The 23,275-nt window shown below is 39.3% G+C and overlaps 1 protein-coding gene across 4 annotated transcripts; it reads right to left on the bottom strand.

Annotated features, from left to right (window-relative positions):
* Window positions 1-1,179: 1,179 nt before the first annotated feature.
* LOC139223567 (calcipressin-1-like) lies at window positions 1,180-21,514 on the bottom strand. Of its 4 annotated transcripts, none has more exons than XM_070855511.1 (5): window positions 21,443-21,514; window positions 20,948-21,095; window positions 6,160-6,333; window positions 4,738-4,897; window positions 1,180-1,849 (listed from the first exon to the last, which is right to left on the bottom strand). In XM_070855511.1, the coding sequence occupies exons 2-5, from the start codon at window positions 21,068-21,070 to the stop codon at window positions 1,668-1,670; spliced, it is 639 nt and encodes a 212-aa protein (XP_070711612.1). In that variant the 5' UTR covers window positions 21,071-21,095; window positions 21,443-21,514; the 3' UTR covers window positions 1,180-1,667. The 4 variants fall into 4 exon arrangements, with proteins under 4 accessions (XP_070711612.1, XP_070711615.1, XP_070711617.1 ...); XM_070855514.1 differs by having other exon boundaries at window positions 21,227-21,492; XM_070855516.1 differs by lacking the exons at window positions 20,948-21,095; window positions 21,443-21,514 and adding an exon at window positions 17,883-17,925.
* Between the last annotated feature and the right edge of the window lie 1,761 nt (window positions 21,515-23,275).

Here is a 23,275-nt window from a genome sequence, read left to right as displayed (position 1 = left end):
ACAAGTACATTAATACAATTAACAGTGTTTTCTTGTTAATATCATGAATAGAGATCATTAAGAATAAATAGGCACAGACACAGCAAACCTGCAGCCTCTGGGGATTCTAGGGCCTGGGGTTGCTTGCCTGTTCTCCCAGTGGGTAATCAAATTAGTGTTTCCATTTTCTTCAGCCAAAGAATCTTGTGACATTCTACAACCACTGATTTTTGTCAAAAAAAGGTAAAACTGGGGGTTAATGCTAGGGGTTCTTAGACAAGCTGGATGTGTTTTCAACAAGTATCCCCATCAAAAAAAACTCTTGCAATAATATCTACAAATCTTCATATCACATCATATAATATGATGACGTGTGGTCTAATGTGAGTATTTTTAGGGTCTGTGCTTGCACACCTCTAATTGTGATTTAACACTAATGAGAGCAGTTTTGACAAACAGTGTGTGCAGCAGGCTCACACTGTTGGTGTGAATGGTAACAGGGTAGCAACAGTTACCAAACCTGTGAGGAGAGACAGACCTACAAATTCTACATCCAGTGCACATTTTCCTACACGTTGTATGAGCCAACAGCTTGTATGAAGAAAAGAAAACATGAACTACAAGTAACACACTAATCACCTTAAAACCTTTGAGTACTAATCAAATAGGGACCCACCAGAAGAGGCCAGCAAGTGTGTTGGGCCCTGAGTCATAGGCTGAATGACAGTTCTTCAATTGTATTTTCCTCACATAGATTTACAGAGACTTTTCTTTCAGAATACGGTTTAGTCCTCATTACTCCTCATTGTCAAACAACTTTGAGTAAGCAGGCTACACCAGGAGCTTACCTGTAAAATGTGATGGAATTGTTGACTACATGTTTCATCAACCACGAAAGAGCTGCAAAGGTGAAGATGTGCCATCAAACAGTACGTAAGAATGATGGGGAGCTGCACCACAAACATAACCTCTTAGATATCAATCGTAGGAGATGTGAAAATGCACATGCCAGTAGTGTATAAACTCTACAGCTGACATACATATGTCACACCGTAACAAAAATCAACAGTCAGTTATGTTTAAAATTCAGGAGAGCAATTCAGAAGTTCATTCCCTCTTCAGTCCCAAACTTGGCCTGAGGGAAAGCGCCAAAATGATGCTGCATTCATGTCAAGTGGAAATAAACAACATCCAAATCACTTTGATATGTACAGGTTTTATTTTCACCTGGCCAGCTTCATCTCAAAAAACACACAAATTTAGTCATGGTACATTTAAGTTCTTTTGCAAAATATCACCATAAACTTATGGTTATACATATGCAATACAATCAAAACATTAGAGCACTTTTACTACATTTCAAAACTAATATTTCCTTCAGTTACATCTCCAAACCTCAAATTCACAAGCAATACATAACATCTGGTGGTTAAATTGAATGGTATTTTCCACAATGAAGTTCATATCTCCTGCCTTTCCTACATGACATGGGACATGAATGCAGCATTCAACACTGTTTTTTCTCTCTCTGTCTTATGAGATGCTCATCTACAGGACATTGCAGCACCTCAGGTGGCTTCCTAAAGTGCCTAACCCTTCAAAGCTGTGAGCGTTCAACTCTTGAGCAATCACTTCAGGATGAAACACTACAGCCGTCGCACTGCCCTGCCTCTCCCCCTTGTCCTCTCTTACTGCTCAACTCTGGGCGTGTATTCAGGACGTCGTGTCTGGATGATCTTCGGTCGCGTGGTGTGAGGCTTATCGTCTTGGTCGCTGTCAGGGGCTGAGCTGTCTCCGCGCTCGTCCTCACAAACATGGACAACCACACTGGGGGTGGTGGGCGTGGCCGTGTGGAGCTCGTACTTATCCCCTGGGAATCACACACAAGTCACAAACTTTTCCGATACGGGCCAGTATGTGTGGAGTCGTTTTTAAGTTTAAGTATCAAAGCCCTGACAGTATTCAATTATGCTCAGTTATTCAGATGTATTAGGATTAAATGAAGTTAACAAAAACTCCACAGGTTTCTTAGCTCAGTCAGGAGTGAGCAAATGATTACTTCTTTGCTGACACTGAAGTGTTATGTTGGCCTCATCATCCAGTATGGGTATTTATTTTGTAGCTACAACTGTCTTCCAAATTTTGTGAATTTTAACAATTCAGTGCATGAATCTGGCCTGGAGAAAACTTTGTTTAACTCAATAATTATTTACCAACACATTGTATCAGCTGGTTAAATACAATACATAGGCATACAGATGTTGAACAAAGGACCACATCATCCTCAAAGCCTGTGCTGTTTGTACTCTGAATTGATATTACTTGTACCACTGCTTATTTAACATATTCTGTTTAGACACTAGTATTATGGGCCCTGTCATCCTTTACTTTGTTGCAATGCTTGCAGTCTTTTCTTCCTCCAAGTCTCTTGCACTTCCGCTTATAATTTTGTGTTCTTATGAACTGATGTTGAATTTCCGGAGCCAAAGAATTAGAATTCCACTCCATTTCCATGGGTTGAGCACAAGCCCCTGACCCAACTAGGGCTATCACAATTGTAAAATTTTAGATGACAATTTGGGGATATTTTATGGTTCACATTTTTTATTTTTCCACACAGCACTGGCTATACATATAGACCTAAGTCCATGTTGTTAATTAGCACCGCTAAGCAACACAACTAACTCATTATGCCACCTGAAAAGACACCACAAACTGCAGTATAATAAATGCTTGAAGGCCAAGAAGGATACTAAGGATACTTCACGTAATCCCCATCCTTGTCCAGCATCAACTCAGACATGCATAACAGTGGTGCTGTTACCTTATCGACGTCACCTTATCTATTTAACTTTTTCACTTTTAAAAAGTCTGGTACAACTTAATTAATAATTTGCTTCTGGGATGTACTGAGGACAAAGAGTTGTCCAAAGATTTGTACAGTAGCAGCAATGAAGCACAAGAATATTATATCCAGAACATTAATGATGTTGATGTTAATCATGATAAATAATAGTGATCTCAATATTAATCAAAATAATTATACAGCCCTGATGTAGGTGACCTATCTTAGATTCAAAATGGTGAATTCCACTGGAGGGTGACAGGTTGGCATACAAGTATAAAAGATCACTCTGCCATTTTTTGGCTCTTTTTGCCTTTACTGGACAGTGACAATAAAGAAGCAGACAGGAAACGGGGAGAGAGCAGGGCATGATGACAAACAAAGATCATTGGCTGGAGCTGAACTGGCAACAATTACAACCATGCAGTAGTGTGTCATGTGCTGCAACCATTCGGCTACCAAGGTGCCCCAAATTCAATCTTAATACTATTGAATTGGTCCACATAAGTGACCTACATGTTCAAACCAATCAGAGGTGTGTTTCATTATGGATCCACCATGATCCTGCATTTCATTTTTAAATGCTGTCCTTATTTTACTTGAAATGAGAACAGAACATTTATCTATCATTGGAATTCAGATTGTGTTGTAACTGTTTTGGAGAGGTGTAGATTCAACTGCATAGTCATTATGGAGGATGTAGTTTGTGGTGCTATTGAGGCTCCCTGATGACCATAAAGACAAATCTACACCTCTGAAAGAGTTTCTACCCAAATGTTACATTTTAACCTTCATGAATTGAGGATTTATTGTGGGGCTGTTTTATTAGACTGACTTGACTTTAATTAGGTGTACCTAATAAAATGGAATTGTATATGGCCCGAAATAATAATGCACTAAACATTATGATGTTCCAGACATTTGCTTGAGGCAATTTTCTATCAGGAACTCTTGAATCATAATTGAATGTCCTGTACTATGCAAAAAGGTATTTCTAATTTACATGAACAAAGCTCCAAAGTGCTACTTTGCTCTTTGCTAAGAATGATCATTTCTTAATCTAACTCCCTCAATCAGAAGGTCGGGAGTTCGATCCCCAGCTCCTATGGGTCAACATGTCGAAGTGTCCTTGGGCAAGACACTGAACCCCAACTTGCTCCTGAAGCAGCTTCAGTGTGTGAATGAGTATGAAAGAATAGTCTCCTCCAAATTACATTCCTCCTGTATGATTGATGTGTGAATGGGTGAATGAGGATGTGATGTAAAGCGCTTTGAGTAGTTGAAATAACTAGAAAGGCGCTATACAAATACAGACCATTTACCATTACCATTTACATGCAGCTGTTTTATTGTGCTATAGACCCCCAAAGAAGGTTTGAATGGATAATCTTTTAGCATGGAAATGTTGTGTTGAAGCATGTTACTTTATTTGCCTTATGAACACAATATGATTTACAACAACCAAACTAATGCTACTTTTATGGCAAGATTTATTAAAACAATGACCATCCCCAAATGAATCCCAATAACTAGCTATGCAGCAACCACACAAACACTTGCAGAAGAATTAAGTAGGGCTGTCTGGACTGGCTGCTTTGAAAATAGAGTGAGCGCTGATGGATTTTAAACCATGTTTCGATCAATATTCCTATGATTAAAGAAGTGCTGATGAAGGTGAAAAGTAGTAGAGCAATCCTTTGATCAGACTCTATTTAAGTTTTGGCCAAAGGCTGACTCTTCTACTGTTCGCGTCAGCTTAGACTTGGGTTCTTAATGTGCTTTCTCTTTGTAACTGCCAACAGCATGAATTGCAGGCTGTGCACTTTACCTACACAGAGACAGATATAATACATCTTTTAATTTTTGAGAATGTTACACAAACAAAGGGAACCCTGGTATTTTGTGCAATTTACCTGGTCCTAGCTTTGAGATAGCACACAGCAGGTCGTAGTTGATGACTGGCGTGGCGTCCTGAGATTGTTCCCAGCCAACTGGAGGGGAAGCAGGAGGCGAGATCAGGAACTGCTTTTCTGGCTTGGGGGGCTCCAGCCGAGGACTCCCTATGTGGACAGACTGCAGACAGAGGGGCAGAGTGAGTCTTGCTCGAAATAAAAATACACTGAGCAACTTTGAATGTAGGTGTCTTAAAATATAGAACCCCATAGTGTTGAATATCAACTAAATAAAACATTGTGAACTGTGTAACATATAGAAATATTATAACATGAAGAGGTTGTATAAAATATGACACAATTTATTTTTTAAGAAATATTAAAACTCACTATGACATGTTTCATTCACAGTCATAATACAGAGTTTATAGATTTTCACTTTTGTTTCATTCTGTCAATTATACTCCCCCTACCTCTTTCCAAGCTCAACATCTGCAAGCTAGTTTAGTCAGTTAACTTTTATTAGGTACAGCAGCAACAATATCAAAGTAATCCTAAATCAACCAACTAGAGATAGCTGCGATACAGACAGTGACTCTAACTCTTTTATTTTGCCTAACAAGTCTATACACATGCTATGTACCTTGCTGGTTAATGGCTAGGCTGTGTTGTGAGCTTGGGTTGTTACTCAACATCAAAGTGAAATGCAAGAGTTTAGCTAGCTACCATTGTCTAGGCGGCTTCACAGAACATCTTTAAAATGAAAATTCCACAAAGGTAATCCTGAATTAACCTAAACTACATGTTGCTGTTAGCATCATTCTAGCACAACTGCATGTGCATCCTTGTTCAAAAAGCTCATATAAAGCGAGATTATACTATGTCTGTGCCCTGTTTATCAGCAGGAGCAGCTGTTTAGTGCATTCAAAAGTACTTTGGCACTGCTGCTGCTCTAACAACAGAATCAAATAAATGGCTACATTTGGTAGCAGTTGTTGATATTGTTAAGAGAAGCTGGAGGCATATGATTGGCTGAAAGATGAGAGGGCCCTGACAACACCTTGAAATGAAAAGTGACATCATGAAACAAAAACAGATTTTTGAAAAGGGGTATTTCTAAGTAAATTATGAAACTATGTAAGATAATTTGATAATGCACCGAGTTATCAAAAATTCCTAAAGTTATTTAACAAATTGGTTCATTTATATATTTCATACCATTCTATTCATGTAATTCTTAATTTTATAATGAAATATTTTTTTAATTTCATATCAAAGACTTTGAGGCTCCAGAGAAAATGACGGCCAGAGGTGACTGAAAAAGGTTGAACCCCCAGAAATTGGTGATGCTAGCAAAGTGCTAAGATCACATGCTAGTCTGTAAGTTCCTTACAAAAAACAGCAAAGACACAAGATCGTCACACTGAAATTCATAAACATTACTTGGGCAAAGTAGAGTCTCATTTCTTTGCCGTTGAAGTCAGTCTTGTGGAGTTGGAGTCTTGCCTCGGCTGCAGCCAGAGCATCACTGAAGCTGATCCGAACGCGCCGGAAAGACTTGAAGTATTGGAACTGCACCTCCGGGTCAAATGAACGGAACAAGGCTTCAAAAGTGGCCTGGATAGAGAGAGAAAGGGGAGGAAAGGTGGAGGGAGGGGTGAGAACAGGGAGACTGAAATAACGACTGAAATAGAGATCATTGGATCAGCTTCTGCATCTACTCAAGTTCCATTCAAACAGGTATATTACTTGAAGTTGCTATGAATAAACAATAAAATTGCCTTTATTAGCAGACCACCCTATCTGTCCCTCCTCTTTGCTCAAGAGAGCCTGTATTCGATATGTGTCTGACTGTATGTGTGTATCTTGCGTCAGAGAGTTAGAGCTTTGGCCTAAAATTTAGATGACCAATTGTTGTTACAGAAGCTAATTATGAGAGAAACTGAAATAGATGGCTACTCCAGCTCCAGCCCTGCATCTTCCTCTCCTCATCTGCACCCCTGAGGGTCCAGCCCCACCTCACTGACACCAAGTAGTGCCTGACCCAAGTTTATTTAGCGCCAGCAGGTAGGAGTCAAAGTCAAGGAAGAAAGTAGTGACTGGACCCCTCCAGCCTGTGACCAGGACACTGCAAGGGCAAAGAACTATCTTGACCGTTGAACCACAACCTTTCTTCCAGCCTGGCTCATCAACGGATTTGCCAGCGAAGAAAGCAGCACACCACTCACTCTTCCTTCCTAACTGGGCATACATAGCCTAGAATTACTGTATTCATGGCTAAGCAATGGTAACCATGTTAATGTATTGTTTTGATATGGTTTAATGTCATTTGTTGAGTGTGATTATTGTGATGTGTTGTGTTGTGTTGAATTCAAAAATCCTTCAACTAAGTATGGCAATTTTAGTTCTAGTTATTAAGTTAATTATTAATCATAATACCAAACTGATTATTATATTATAGTTATTTTGATAAGACTGAATCAGTTAAATCTTTTTCCTCTTTTAATTGAGGTGGACTTTAAGTCCTACTAATAAAAATAAGCCCCTTTTCCACCGCAGGAACTTTTCTCATTGATTGATTTTGATTTTTGATTTTGAAAAACCTCAGCGCATTTCCACTGAAATTACCCATGGGAAAAAACTTTACTAGGAATAGGTCCTAGTAGCGAGGTGGAACTTCTCAGATTACCCGGAATTCTTAAGGGCTTGTGTGCTGAAGAACGCCGATTGGTGGAACACACTTGCAGTGTTTCGCACTTCTGTGTTTAAGCCAGTGTGGCTGCACACTTGTTTATTTAACTTCTACAAGCTTCACTTCATTTGTGTTTTGATCATTTGGAAGATGGAACAAAAGAAGAGAAGCTACGAGAAGTGGACTGACGAGTTCCAGGCTCTTTTGAGCGTATTTGCAGAGGAAGAAATTCAGCGGGACTTCCGAGTTGGCGACTCGAAACGACAGAGTCTATGGAAGAATAGCCAACAAACTGGCGGAACGAAGAGAAACAATCTAGATGCAGCAGCTGTACTATGCTATACTATACTGCATTTTTGTTTAAATCTGTTACTTTTTTTTATTGTTGAAACGTTTATTGCATATGGCAGAAGTCTGGAAGTCAGTCATCTTTACTTGCCCAACGTTGTTTTGCTTTTTTTTAAAAATAGAATGAAACCCTTTTAGTTGAGATTTGTGCCCACGCTCATCTAATAAAAAACAATTCTAAGCTTTATCATTACTTAATTGGGCAGGGGACATTACAATGATACACTAAAAGTCTGCTCCATACAGCAGCAGCAGGAGTCAGATTTCACTGAGGATCTGAGATGATCACTGTCAACAGCATCTTCTGACCACCTAGTTAGACCAGTGTGACCTCAAGGCTGCTCCTGGCTAATGTCCAGTCTCAGCAAGAGAGAGGGGATGAAATGGGACTCAGGTTGGCCAAACAATGGGAAATTAGAGACTATTGTGCTCATGACCTGGCTCCATCTCAATGCTCCAGATTGCTCTAAACTGCTTGCCTGTAAGGTGAGAGGAGGCAGACTAATCAATGATCCTTGGTGCTCTAATGCAGTCAAATATGAGGCCCAACATTTCCCAGATGTCCAACTTTTTCTTAATTAATCAGAAATGACTCTTTCCAGCCAATATTTTGGGGCTCTCCCAGCTCTCCCAATTGACCCCTGGGCCAGATTAGCTCGAGATACACAGGACAAAAAATCTTTAAATTAACTCTCAAAAAAACTCACTCAAAAATGACAAAGAACAAAGACTGAATTCTGTTGAGAAGAAATGTAGCACACCACATCACACAAATTCTTGTTTTCTCTCTCCCAAACGAACAGACATGCCCACTACCACACACCTTCTCTACCCCTTCTCACACCCATGTGAAATGAGCCATAAATCTGAACATGGTGTATTTTCAATTTTCCCTTCTTGTTTTATATAATAAAAGCATTTTTTGGATAGGCAGTTTATTCTGGATGTTTTGGGGCTAAAAATCAATTACCTTTGAGCATATTGTAATTCAAGTGGCCTGAGATAAAACTGGACTTCTGTACCTCCTCTTGGCTCTGTTTTCAGGATTACAATAAACACAGTAAAACACATATCAGTGATCAACATATCGGTGAGGTGTTTCAGAGATGGACAGAAATTCTCGAGAGAGCTGCCACGTTCACTGTCCTGTAATATGTAAATGTGTTGCAGAGGTTCGATAGCTTGTGTCTTGGATGTATTATAATTCATAAGTTGCGTACATTGATTTTCCACGAATGCAAGCAATGACCAAGTTTAATGTTGCAAAAAGTATAGCCTCCTGCTGACCATTAAATTAGCCAAGCCATCTAATTCAAGCTCACGTTTATGTAACATCAGAATCACAAAAACAATTAGGATGATTGAAACAGCCATCTTCATTTTCCTGGAATATCTAAATGTGTAGCAGTAGTTTGATAGGTTATGTATGTGGATTTACCATGAAAGCAGGTGATGAGTGGCTATGTTGAATATAGCCAATAAGCCATAGCCAAAAGGTTGAGGCTAATACCAGTTTATGTTTATGTAGCTGATGCTAGCCAATGCTAGAGCCTCGAATCACAGTGTATCATAGCAAAAGGCTTCACAGGTGCACACATCTACAAAGAAAACTGGATGGTAATTCACTAACCAAGCAAACCTTAATCAGCATCTTTTTATAAACAGTTCAAATACCATGTTTGCCAACGATTGGCTGAATTACAAGAACAGATTAAATATGTACAAAGGGTTTGAGGCGCAGACACCCTTTCTACTTTTAAGAGTACGCAAAAAACCTTACTTTTTGATGTAGCTTATAGTTTAGGACTGGCGCGGGCCTTGGACCAGCCCCTTGTTATGCTGCCGGGGGATTCCCCATGACGCATTGGGCTCCTCTGTCCTCCTCTTCCTCTCCATCCTTATGCCACGTCCCTTTAATGTACTAACTTGGTATCTTCCCCGGGGCCTTTTCATGCTTTTCTCATCTCTCAGGTTCCTGTGGATTGCGGTCATGGCTGTGGTTCTCCGGCTTCCATGAATCACTGCTCCCGATTGTCGGCGACCGCCACTTTTTACTAATGTTAGTTGTGTTATTATTATTCATATATTAACTATTGTCATGTTTTTCAATGTCATCATATTGATAATTATTAGTCATATTCTATTGTCAGTAGTTGCTGTTATTATTTTGGTTTGTTCAGAAGTATGCCATAGTTCACGGTCTCAAAAGCTTCTCTATTGTCTAAAAACAACACTTCCATGAACTATTCCATCCATGAACTCTTGATGTGACTCTTGCCTCAGTGTGTCAGTGAGGCAGCAATTGCCCTGTCCTAAATCACAATTGATCAGGATAAATAAGCTCATTGCTTTCAAGGTGGTTAACCAGTTGTTCTGCAGTAACATTTTCTAGGACTTTAGAGGTAGACTACAGATTGGTGTATAATTGTTCTCTTGGTCGGGTGCTCCAACCTTAATAATTGGTGTAATGATTACTGTTCTCCAGCTTTGTGGCAATTTACCAGTTCTGATGGAGAGGTTTATCAGATGTGTTGTAGGACTGAACAGGTTGGAGCTGTCTGTTTTAATATGAGCAGCAACCCAAACAGATCCTTTGTCTTTGGATTACTAAATTTATTGATAATTTTACTGCCTTGTCTTGGTCAACCTCCTTAATATAGAAGGATTTTGATTAGTCTGTGGTAAACTTTACAGATTAAAACTTTCCCTAAAGCTCCTCCACTGACTGAATAAGGTAGTTATTAAATTCATTTGCAATTTCAGTGCTGTCAGTGTTAATTACTCAATTTACCTCCAGTTCTGTTATTGATTTTTAGTGGCTGGGTATTTCGACTGTTAGTTGGACAAGACATCTGAGGACACCTTCTATTGCCAATTCTCTCACAATAATGAACAAAGGGTTACCAGTTTGTTATTGTGGTCTGTATGTGTAGTCCTAAAGCTCAGGTAGAGATAACCTAAATGTCAAGATTATTTTCTGAGAGCTTGTCAAGAGCCACAGAAGACATTGTTCTCATAAGCTAGACTCCTCACAATGACATCTTGTGTTAAAAAAAAAACAAACGTTTATTTATTCTTTTTAAAATTAATTTTTTTCATGTTTGTATTTATATTTTTGTATATGAAACTGCTTGCAAAAGGAGCACCAGAAGCAGATCGCTCGCGTACCTGTGGTTCTGGACGGTTGAACACTTCCCGATTGGTCACCAATGCGACAAGGCAGAAGCGGTTACACCTGGTGGTCTTGATGTGCATGATGGGGAATCCGGGGAGCCGAAACCTTTTCCACTTGATACTTGAGGTTGAGGCGCAAAGTGAAGCTGAAACGGTTCTCAACGGGGGTGAGGACGATGATGGTGGTGGTGAAGATGATGATGATGAAGAGGGGAGGGGGAATCGGGGGGATCGGAGGAGCCTTGCCTTCCCCAGGGTGACAAACAAAAAGGAAGTAATAAATGCTCCTTAACAGGAAACAGGTCAGTTTTTTCCCCAGCACTGGCTTCTTACACGTAGATCATCTCTCGTCCTTTGTTGTGGTGTAGCGGCAATTTCTCTTCTTTTGTCTTCATGTAAAACCAGTCCACGATGTTAGAGATACACTATGCTACATTTAAGTCACCTCAGTCAACACCTTTCTAAACCGCATTTCATGGTTGTTTTTTTTCCCTCTGCTTCAGCACTCCGTCCTATTATTATTCAGCTTTTTCCTTCCTCGCTCAGTCAGTCTCAGTAAGCCAGTCCTGCAAGAGCCTGCAAACTGAAGGAATTTTCTGGAGATTTGGGCGTGGAAAGCCAAAAATGTCATTCAGCCTCTTCTAGGCTCACTCTCTCTCCTCTCTCTATCTCCTACTGCTCCACAGCTGCTTAAATATGCCCCTGCTAGCTGATGACGCATTACCCACAATCCCCTCCCTCTCCTCATCCTGGTCTCATTCATTTTTTCATTCATTGCAAGCCAATCGGCTGTGGGAGAGGGAGGGACAGCCTCTCTTATTTTTTTCTTCCTAATCCTCTACTGACAGAAACTAACCAGTGCTGACTAATCAGACAGAGGGAAGAGCAGCGTATGTGTGTGCGCACAGAGAGTGAGAGAAAGGTACTGGAAAATAATGACATCACCGCTAAGCAAAGTGCGCATTAATTTGCTGCCTGTTGCATTTAAACTAAGATGAAAATCCTTTGTTGAATGGAAAAATGTGTAACAATGAGCCTTTCACATCTTGATTTCAGACACATACTAAGGATGTATCACTTTCTAGCACTTTGAGCAAGACATACAAAACACGTCGTCTTTATAAATATGGATGATGCCAATAGAGAGAGACAGACATGGGAACAGAGAGAGGACAGTTGACAGAGGGAGATACGCAGGCATAGGAAATTAAGAGTGGAAAGAGTGAGGCAGGCATGACTGGTAGGAAGGATGCATTGCTGAGGGATGAAGGGATGAAAAGCAAGAGGTGGTGCACATGGAAAGTATGCAGTTTGATAACATACTTTTATGAGGTATAAATAGCAGAGAGCCTGAAGTGAAGGGGAAGTGTGTGAGTGTGTGTGCAGCCAGCAGCTGGAAAAACAAGTTCAGGCTGTGCAGCCAATGTAACATTTGCACCTGTCTGTGTGCATACTTAAACACTTCTTAGCTGTGAAGAAGAGTTCCTCCTGTTGTATATATTTTCTGTTGCTGACTTGTTATCAGTTCAAAATCATGTTTATAGGCATGTTATAGGAGCTGTTAAAGCAGCTCCAAGAGGAAAGATACTTTTTTTCATTCATCAACAGAATGAAAGTGCTTGGAACGGGGTAAAACCATCAAGTGGGTAACAGCTGAAAAACAATGCACCAAACAAGTGCATATCATTGGCACCATTTAGAGTGGACTAGGGGTGTCACAATTTCAATTGAAAATCAATCAAAATGAGCTTTCTATTTCTGACAACAGTGCGCTGGCCATGACACAAGAGGTAACTCCAAAAATGTTGGAGAATTACTAATTAATTACTATTAGATCAAAGAGATTGGTAGTTTAACTGTGGGCTTTCCATAAAGAGCAGGTCTAGACCAAACTCTTTAATTAGAGAGAGACCCAACGATTCAGGAATTCAACATTAAGGATTCAAGAATCCCCACATGAGCAGCATCAGATATTAGATTAGGTTCAGAGGTGGGGGGCTTTCTGTTTGTTGGAAGTTGGACAGAAAATGAGAGAGAGACACAAAACAAACAGCAACCAAAATAATAACAGCAACAATAGCACTGACAATAGGAATATAACTAATAATTAATTGGTTGCTAAGAGGTTCTAAAGGGGGAGTGTACTGAAAGACATGGGTCCTTTGTAGGGTTGACTGGTACATAATCTTTGTCAGATTTGCACTATGGCTCCTGGTCAAACCGCTATTTAAAAAGGCTGCAAGGATCTCGCGGATTATTGATTATTGACATAGCTGTCAGTGCAAAAAAAGAAAGTTTAAATAAAAAAATCAAATTGTGACCATAACATCCAAAGTCAAATTGAATCAATGATTGAATGATAGAATGAACTGGTATTCATTGGTTCTTTCAAAAGGACACACCCACAGACAACAACAATTAATTGCAAATTCATAACTGCTGTGTCTGCATTATTATGTGTGGCACTTTATCCATCCATTCTGTTCAAACATAGTTTCATTATTCTTACTAAACTTATTAAACTCTTGCACATATGAAATATGATACTGATAAAAGCTTGGGGAAAATACCAAACCAAACCAACTAACAAGATTTAAGTCTTTTGGCCATATGGCCAACCACTAGCCTACCTGAAGCAACACATTCAGCAAGCAACATTTCTTACCTCAAGGCTAACAGCATGGTAGGTCACAAGTACACTCAAATCTACACCTGCCGACAGTTTAGAGAAAGCATTCACATGCTCCTACGTGTGTTAGGATTGTGGGAGGAAACTGGGGCAAATGAGGGAACCCACGCAGATATGGACACTACATACAAAGTCAAATACAAAGGTCTCAGCAGGGTTTGATTTCAGGACCCTGTGGCTGTGGGGTGCAACATCAGGCAGTAACATATGCCTGGTGGGCTGGTTGGAACATGCCATCATAAACTATAACACTAACATGTCAACATACTGTCCATGATTTAAATGGCTCACTCAGTGCAGGTGTTAATGCATGATAAAATGACTGATAGAGCTGTCTTGTCTTTCAATGTGTGTCCGCTGAAACTTGGAAACGCCTGGAAAATCAAAAGCTGATGCTCTCATGCAAGTGTGGTTTGTTGATGTTAAACATTACCGTGTGAGTATGTCAGTGTAGGAGCTAATCATCTCCAGACCTGAACCTCAACCCACTGTGGCAATTATGTGTGTGAGCGGGAGAGAATGAGTGTGCATGCTCAGCCCTGCATTTTTTTTCTACCTCTATGTTTATGTTTAATATCCCCATTTTTCCATTCCGTCACTACACAGATAGGTGGATAACATACAGATACAGACATGTGCACTTGCACAGAGCACACAAAACACATATGCACACAGGAACAATGAACTTAATCGTATTAAAAAAAAAAAAATCAAAGATCACAAGCACATAGCCACATACAAACAGAATTTCCTTAGACAGATGCGACATAAGAAAGAGACATTCCACTCCACTCCTAAGAGTTTTTTCATGTATTTGTATCACATGGGTTTGGCCATAGCCCTGCCCCTATAGGAGACTAGCGGCAGAGGCAGATTAGATTACAGATGGCCTACTGAATAGTCTTTTCCTATATCTGTGCCACATTTGTTCTGCCACTGCTACGCCCCTTTAGGAGACTAGTGGCAGGTCCTGAGTCTTTTGGGTCCAAAGAGAGAAGTGTAGGCGATTGCAGAAAATGAGCGATTCTTTCACCCCCTAGTCACCAAAGTAAATATTGGGACGATTTTTCACAAGCCACATATCTTCTCAACATTCTGACACTAAAATGGATTTCAGGGAAAAATGAACATTGTTTGAGACCTGCCTCTGTCTCAGCAACATCATTCCTTTGCTAGATCTGGCAACACAGATATCGTTCCTGAACCGTGTTCAGTGGTAGGCTGTTGAAGTTTATCAACCTTCACTAACAGTAAAAAGTAGCATTGTGCATTTGAAGATTAACTAAAGATGAGAAAATTTCCTCAGTGTAATTTGAAGACGTTTCTAATACACAGCTGTCACTCTACACCTGCTCAACAAGGTGACTTTACAGTTATTTCATAGACCCGGTGTAGTACAAAGCTAGTTAGCATGTAAGCCATCTGACTGTCATTTCTAGTCTATTAATGTTGTTGAACAACAACTTACTACGACCTATACTGAGCAAATGTCTGAATAATACTGAAACAGCTATTGCAACATTAGACTGTTAATTCATGCGCAGCACAGCCCCGTCTGCTTCCATCCATCCACTTGATTGCCATGGCCATGATTTATAAAAAAAAAAAAAACGAATAGTTTATATGACTATCGTTTTGATTTAGAAGTATATTTTCCTTCATTTTTATTGAATTTTATTGATTTATTTATGAATCAAGTACACATTTAGTGAAATATTCAGCCGTACTTTATATCAGCTGACCATTAAATTCTTGTTGGTAGTAGTAGGATCACAGAACCAAGGGAAAAAAAAAAATCACCTAATAGCCTTTGCCCTGTCGTCTGTTGTTTTTCCTTTTCCGTCAATGTCAGCAATCACCTATAGCACCAAACACTGGCTCATCTCACTGCTCTGTGTGCAAATATGGCTGGTAAATAATCTGAAATGTACGGTATCTCAGGTTTTTCAATCCAGCCAGGACCTCTTCTCACCTTCATCCTGAACAATGTGACAGGTTTTCTTTGGCAATGCTACTGGTCTTAAAAAAAAAAGGTGGTGTCCTTTCCTATATAAAACCTTTCCTCAAAAAATATTCTCCTAATGATATAAAGAGCATGACTTGCTCCATATTCAGTCCCTTGCTGTTTTCCACCGAGTCCGTTTTTCCACTGTCTGACTATGGTTCTCTACTGGTGATACTCTTAACACACACACACTACCAACACAGCTTCAGTGGATCTTGCAGACAGTATTTACGCTTTTACACAATTTATTTGTTTTCGTACTCAACATCTTATCTTCCGACCACCCAGTTACAACAGCCTGACGTTGCCGACAGTGGGTTGACCAAAATACAGAAAATGACTAGAGTCTTGACCTGTCAGCATTTAATTTAGCTTTAACTTTATCCCGTACATAGCTTACTGTGGTCTGTCAATGCTGACTTACTAATATTACACAAACTCTGACAAAGTTTCAGTGTTGTGCTTGGTCCAAAGACACAATCCCGAAACAAAATGTCACCATCTTGTTTTGCCTGTGGCTCAGACAGCCCTATGCCATATGTGCACTGCAGGTATAGGCGCTAAAAAGATACATTCTGCGGCACATACGGTCTGAATAAATTATGTTTTCAATGTAAGTGTAAGCATATACCACTATCCAACCAATACTGGCTAATGGCTAAGTCGCAAGAAAATAAAATCAATGAAAAAAGAATAAGAGGCTAACTCATCAACGTAAAATCAGAGACTGTTTTGCCTACATCTTTAGAGAGATCTGGCTCAATCCTACCGTTCAGGGTCAGGCTGTTGCACATGATGGAAGGACAATGTTGTGCAACGACAGAACACGAGACTCCAGTAAGATGAGGGGAAGTGGGCCCTTTGCATCAATGATGCTTGGTGCTCAGACGCAGCCAAAGTTTAAGGACAATGTTTCTCCAATGGCCAACTTAAAAGCAAAAGATAAAAGTAGCAAAGTTTACTTAAATTCAGCCATTCTGAATATCTATTCATCTATTGCTTATCTATCATTTATCCTTATGGGTGGCAGGGGGGCTGGAGCCAATCCCAGCTGACATTAGGCAAGAGTGTACCCTACACCCTGGACTGGTCGCCAGTCAATCACAGGGCCAACACATAGAGACAGACAACCACTCACACTCAAACTGCAGATTTGAACCTGGAACCTTCTTGCTGTGAGGCAACAGTGCTAACCATTGCTCAACTGTGCTGCCCCAATTTCAAGTATGAAGATTCAAAATGTCTTTTGGTCCAGCTGAGACCTATTTTATCTCAAAATGTTCAACTTTACTAATGAACTCTCTTTTTCAAGACCCATAACAATTAAAGACAGGAGGCCTAAATTGAAAAGATGCAGTCTAATAAGTCCTTCATCAGTTTCTTTTTCTTGAAACGGATTAACAGGGGTGTCGATTGTAACTTTAACACCACTGTGATCATTTTTAGGGCAAGTGGTTTGTGGTACTGTTTAGAACTGTACAGTGTTGTACTGGCAAATGTAGCAATCGTTTTGTCCACCTCATTTAAATCAATGAGGATAGACTGAATGATTCTCGCATGGTGTACCAAATAAACTGGTAATTCTGCGTGTATACATAGACACACATGCATACATAAGGTTGTATTTGTGGTGTACATATTATAAATGCGCCCACAGAGTCACCCTGGCTCTCTTTTTGAATATTTGGTTGAGATTTAGTGACTGCAAAGGACATAGCATCTAATTTGACCTTTATCTTACCAAATAGGAACCAAATCAAATTGCATGGCAGAAAGTAGTATTTGGGCAACTAAACCTTTGAAAATAAGTCATTATTCACTGGGTGGTGCTGACATGAAAAACTAGGGAAATGTTCTCCTCCACTCCTGAAACTGTAACCTCCTTCATTACAGGAACACAGGCTGTTGGAATGGCATACAAACATGCTGCCTACTACCAACTCAAACAGTATGGATTGCACACTACAGTCTATGGTGACACAGACGACTACATAGTCATAGTATAGTACGTCTATAGTCTTCACTGTCAAGCGTCCCCAAGCAATGGGTCTTCTTTTCATCCCATGACTGTATTCATTGTGACGCCACAGTCCCAGCTACAGTTGAATGAAAATTGTTTACAACAAATGTAAAGCAACATTATCTCGTCCTCTCAATCTAATATTTTTTGTATTATTTTAAGGTAAACCATGATTGTCAAATACCACATTTGTTTTCTACAGTGTATTATGTATGCAGGTTTTTCCTCTTAACTGTACCTTAATGTCCTGCAGGGTCCTGAGTAGCTCCTGCTTTACATTCACTCGCCAATAGTGATGCGTAGATTGCAGTTCTGCATATTCGGTCACTGCATCTGCGTATCAGGTGGGTCAGTCATAAAAATTAACATACTGATTAATAGCGTATGGGCTGCAGTGGGTGTATAAACACATCTTTAATGAGGAAGATAAATACCTGCACAAATACCCCCACGCTGAAAACAATAAATGCATCTTCTGAATAAGAGAGCCGCTATGTGCATTTCTGCACAAAGCAAAGCAGTTTATCTTCATTAATTACTTAAATCTTTAAACACACAGGCAGGATCAACAAGGATCTAATGTTGATAAATGTTCTATGTTATTCTGCACATTTAAAAGTTCACACGCGCAATACAGATTCATCGAGCGAGACTGTCTGGTGTAAAGCTGCGCTCTCTGATAAATCCAGAAGCTAAAAGTTTATTTGTTTCCCCTGTCCTGTCAACTTAAAAACTATAGTTTTTAGTTTTGGTGCTTAAATGTCCCCTTTGCTGCAGTGCCATTACTGTACACATGAAAGCAGTCTGTCTAATCTCTAAAGTAAATACTTACAGAAAACACTCACATATACAAGAACCAATAGAGAAATCGCCTGGAAGGCTCATGCTGCTCAATGTAACTTTAAAGGAAATACAGCCTACAGGAATTGGTATAGACAGAAATTCAAACATGTGGTCTCTAAATTGGAGAAAATAGTTAATTCCAGTGGGTGGCAGGTGGATGAATTATGCATCCAAATCACTCCTTGCCATCATTCTTACTTATATTATCCAATCATGCCTCTTAACAACCGCACTGTGGTGCTAGAGCTGTCTATAGTTGCACAGTCTGAAGAGATGCAATGCATTTTGGGGCAGTTGCGTATAATGAGTGAGCTTATGGCATATACTTAGAAATTCTTGCCGCTATAGTATACATCTGGGAATTTCTCACCTACACAAAATCCATAAACAAATATGCACATACATTTGATGCACACTCTATACCCAACTTGACAGCATACTTCTGAATAGTACGTTAATATGTCATTCGGTCAGGTTTTATCATTCTACTATGCCTGCAAAACCATTACGAAATTGGGCGAGGAGGATTTAGGCCATATCTGACATCAATTCTCAGAATTCTGAGAGAGTTCTGAACTTAAAGACTCAGTTGGTAACTTTTACAAAAATAGCATTTTGTCATATTTGCTGAAACTTCCACTATATCCTGAAGAGATTACTGGAGTGTGAAAAAAACAATAACACGGATGGAGCAACTATTAACAAATTGCTGATGCTGTTTTGACTATGAAATGTTACCTTTCAATCACTCTGTAAGGGATGAGCTGAAACTGTGGCTGCAAAGTGGAAACAAAACCTCAAACAAAAACTTCCAAAACCCCACAATTGTGCGGAACATGTTTGGAATTATTATTAACATCTGTCACAATTTATTGCTGATCATATCTGCCTTCTCTTCTGCTACTTTGGAAATATGTATTGTTTGGATTCACTGCATACTGATCCATTTGATTAATTTGCCTATAGTTTTAACCACATTTTATATTCACACATTCAATTTCTGCAAAAGCCAAAAATTTCAGATCTAGCAGCCTGTATCAAATAGATTTGTTTTATATGATTGTACAAAAAAGCTGTTACAATGTGCAACTACTTTACAGTAGTTATACATTGTTGCTTTACAAGATATTTATTAGAATTTGTGTCTAATTTTTTTTCTCTTTTTAATTACAGCTTTGTCCCCCTGACACAAGGTGTTGTTAAAGATTGGGCCTTTCAAAGTCTGAAACTATATCCACTCTTGTCTCAACGCTACCACCTGCAGCTTTAAATTTAGAATTCTGAGTTTTAAGTCAGAATTCAGGGAATAAAGTCAAAACTCAAAATTTTTACATGCGGCCCGTACATTTGTGTCAAGCTGTGTCACTCTCCACTGACTCATTACTTGCACCTACATTCCATTCATTACTGCGAACTGCAGTGTTTACAATCACTTATTTACACTAAGTTGCACTTGAATTTTTAATGCCAAAACTACACATTGTAAATCATGTGGGAATTCTTGAATCCTTAATTTTGAATTCATGAATCGTTGGGTCTCTCTCTAACTAAAGAGTTTGGTCTAGACCTGCTCTTTATGTAAAGCGTCTTGAGATAACGCTGTTGTGAATTGGCGCTATATAAATAAAGATTAATTGATTGATTGATTGATTGATAAATTGAGTGGAACATATTATTCTACCAAAGCTTTTCTTACAAAAGAATCCATCTCCAATGTTTAATGTTGTCCTAATAATTAAAACAAATAAATAAAACAACCTAGAACTGGAAAAACTCTGGTTTAAATCAGGAATAAATTACGAGTAACAAGAATCTGAGCGTGCTTGCTTGCTATCTGTACTTGAAAGTTAGTAAAAATAAAATACAAAAAAAATACTGAGGGGTAATACATTTTTTTTACATTTACATTTTTCATAGAGGTATGTCCTTATTATAGACATCCTCCTGCCACACAGTAGTAACTTTATGCCTCCAGCCCAGAGAAGATGCATCACAAGGTATTTAACTTTAACTGTTAAGTGTGTTTGACAAACCGTGTTTCTGTTTTGGGAACATCTTTAGCGCAAGTTGGGTTACTCCTATATTATTTGTCTGTTGGCAGCTTTCAAATGTGTTGTTCAGCAGAAATGTTAAACAAGACTGGTGGCAAATGCTATCTATATATTATTGGAAATCTAGTGATACATCTCTTCGGCTGATGCCATCCTTGTGCTTCATGAGCAATTATAAATTAACCTGACGCAGGTTTAGTTATTATGTAGTAGTTTAGTAATCTAGTGGAATAAATTCACTATATATTCACTCATACAGGACATGCGTGATGTGTCTGCACTGTGTAGCATCAAACTCATCATTGCACAGTTGCTTTAAGACAAAGACACTCACACAAAAAGGTGCGCAGGTGAACAAAACGGTCCACCTTGCAGGTATGAGCACTGATGCACAGTATTCTGTTCTTACCCTCAGGCTGCCTTCATTGAACAAATTCTCCGGTACTTTGCAGGCTATTAGGGCGTTCGGTAAATCGGTGAACTGGACATCTACCGTCGCCTCCTCCTCACCACCATTCTCTGCCTGCTGCATCCTGATTTTTCTGATGATCTATAATCTATAACACAGGAACGAACCATTAAGCAAAGCAGAAATCCTCCTGACTGATTAGACATGACAGAAGCTTAACTGTTGCTAGCGCTGTTTAAAGTGATACTAACATAATGACTTAAATGCCGTCGTGCGTACCAATAAAACGTTATTTCATGATGATGTGCTGTTACACAGCTTCGTCTACGACGTTTTCCTCCAAACAGCCAACACAAACAAAAGCTCCCCAGCAGCTCCTGAGCCTATTAACTGCGAAAGCTGGTTAGCAAGTTATGCTAACAAATAATCTGAAATGATGCGGCTAAACAAGCGAGACACACGATATTCCACGAATGTCTCTCCGTTGTTACTTACAGGTGAAGGCGGAGGTTCTGCATTTTGTAATTCTTTGAACAGCAGAATGTTCCAACTAAAAATTTGTTCGCATAGCGCAGAGGATAAAGGAAATGACGTAGATTTTACAACAGCTGACATACTTCTTCCGGTTTAGCCGTTTGTTTATTTTCAAGATTTCTTATATCATTGGTGTTTGTGCGTGTTTCCAATCTTTTGGAATACATAAACAATATTGACGATAAATAAGTTAATGATAAGAAAACGGTGTACAAAGTACAAGAGTATTTCAGAAAACCGACTTCTATCAAGCATAGCGGAAGGCTAACAGGAAGTTAGCTGGCTCAGCAGACCCGAGACGCTAGCGCGCATGCTCCACAGGCCCAACAATACGAAAGATCGGAACGTTTTCGATTTCATGTACTACTGAGCTACTACTTTCATAGGAATGGACGGAACCCCGCGTTCAAAGCTGTATCCAATTCTCTTTTATACATCCATGGGTTTTACACTAATTTAGGCTCATTTTTAGGTTTTATTTTACTGCTCTATTCATTCTAGTTAATATTCTGCCACCTTGTGGCAGAAGGTACATATTACATGTTTCAAGCACACCATTCAGTTTTCACCGTTTTTGATTTAGGCAAGCTAAGGATGTCTTCTTACTTTATTTAAATACATAATTACTTTTAAAGACCATTGAAAGTCAAACGTGTTGTGTGTGTGGTTGCAACAAAGTTAAGACCAGAATATTCATCTTTAAGGATCATTGTTCTGCACCGGCTGATGCCTTTGATAGCACTGACTTTAGCAAACAAGATAATGCAGAGTGCAAAGATGTTGGAATGAATATGGATTATTAATGTAACACGTTACTATATGTACATGAGGTAGATGGCTTAGACTGAAATAGTATTGTGATGAGCATACTGCTGCTAATAAAGAACTAACAAAACCAGCAAATGCTTCATACTGAGGGATGCTGCAAAATGCTTAGGTTTGTGTAGCCAGTGATATGGTGATGATAATGATGATGATAAATATTGGGCTATTAATACAAAACCATTGTCACTGTCATTCACACACATACTGTAAATCTAGCACCATCAATTTTATTAGTTTTAGCTGTGTTCACTTGCTTACAGCATACCGATGTTAGCTTGGCATGTTTTTACCCTCCTATAGTTTATAATTGTAAAAGGTAGCAAACTCACAGGAGTAATTATTGGTGTTAATTTGCCCTTTAATCTTACAACTTATACTGTACAAAATGGCATACCGAATAGTCAGCTAGCATTACTATAACAATTGTAGATAGGGCCGAACATGTCAGACAATCAGTTAATTCAGCAAGTGATGCATGAGTCCGTGTCCCCTAGTGGCTGTTGGACCCTAAAGCAGCTGCTTAGTTGACTTAAAGGGAGGATCGGCTCTGATGGCACAGAGCCATATTATGTTACCCAATATAACTGCTGTACAAGCTTACACAATTACATAATTTCAAAATTAGTCTACAGATAGAAGAGAAAATTTCAGTGTGTCAGTGTTATAAGAAAAAGTTCTGTAAGACAGGTATGTGGATGAAACTACTTAGAGTTGAACTGTAACTGTGTCTGTGTAATGCTGGTATGTGCTGTGTATGTAGTGTGTGTCTGTGTGTGTTCTTGAATTACTTCTAAACTACGTTGTTATTGTAAAAGTGACATTTGTTTGGTGATGGTTAAAGTTAGGGTAAGGTCAGGGATAGATTAGTATGTGTGTGTGTGTGTCTGTGTATAAGGAACTCAAGCGTTCCTGATTTAAGCTGGTCATGTGAGGATCAGCCTCCTTTTAATCCTCTGGAGAGAGACAGAG

This window comes from Pempheris klunzingeri, chromosome 24, assembly GCF_042242105.1.
Source record: "Pempheris klunzingeri isolate RE-2024b chromosome 24, fPemKlu1.hap1, whole genome shotgun sequence".
NCBI classification, from domain to species: Eukaryota; Metazoa; Chordata; class Actinopteri; order Acropomatiformes; family Pempheridae; genus Pempheris; species Pempheris klunzingeri.
The sequence above is the reverse complement of the archived record's forward strand: the minus strand, read 5'-3'. Positions and strand labels throughout refer to the sequence as shown.

Bases quoted from the DNA above. Each gene is read 5' to 3' on its own strand.
- LOC139223567 (XM_070855511.1), bottom strand. From the start codon at position 21,070: ATGCAGCAGGCAGAGAATGGTGGTGAGGAGGAGGCGACGGTAGATGTC. The intron at 6,334-20,947 runs GTAAGAACAGAA...CTCTCTATCCAG, and splicing joins TCAATGAAGGCAGCCTGAGG to GCCACTTTTGAAGCCTTGTT. The intron at 4,898-6,159 runs GTAATGTTTATG...CTCTGTCTGCAG, and splicing joins TGAGACTCTACTTTGCCCAA to TCTGTCCACATAGGGAGTCC.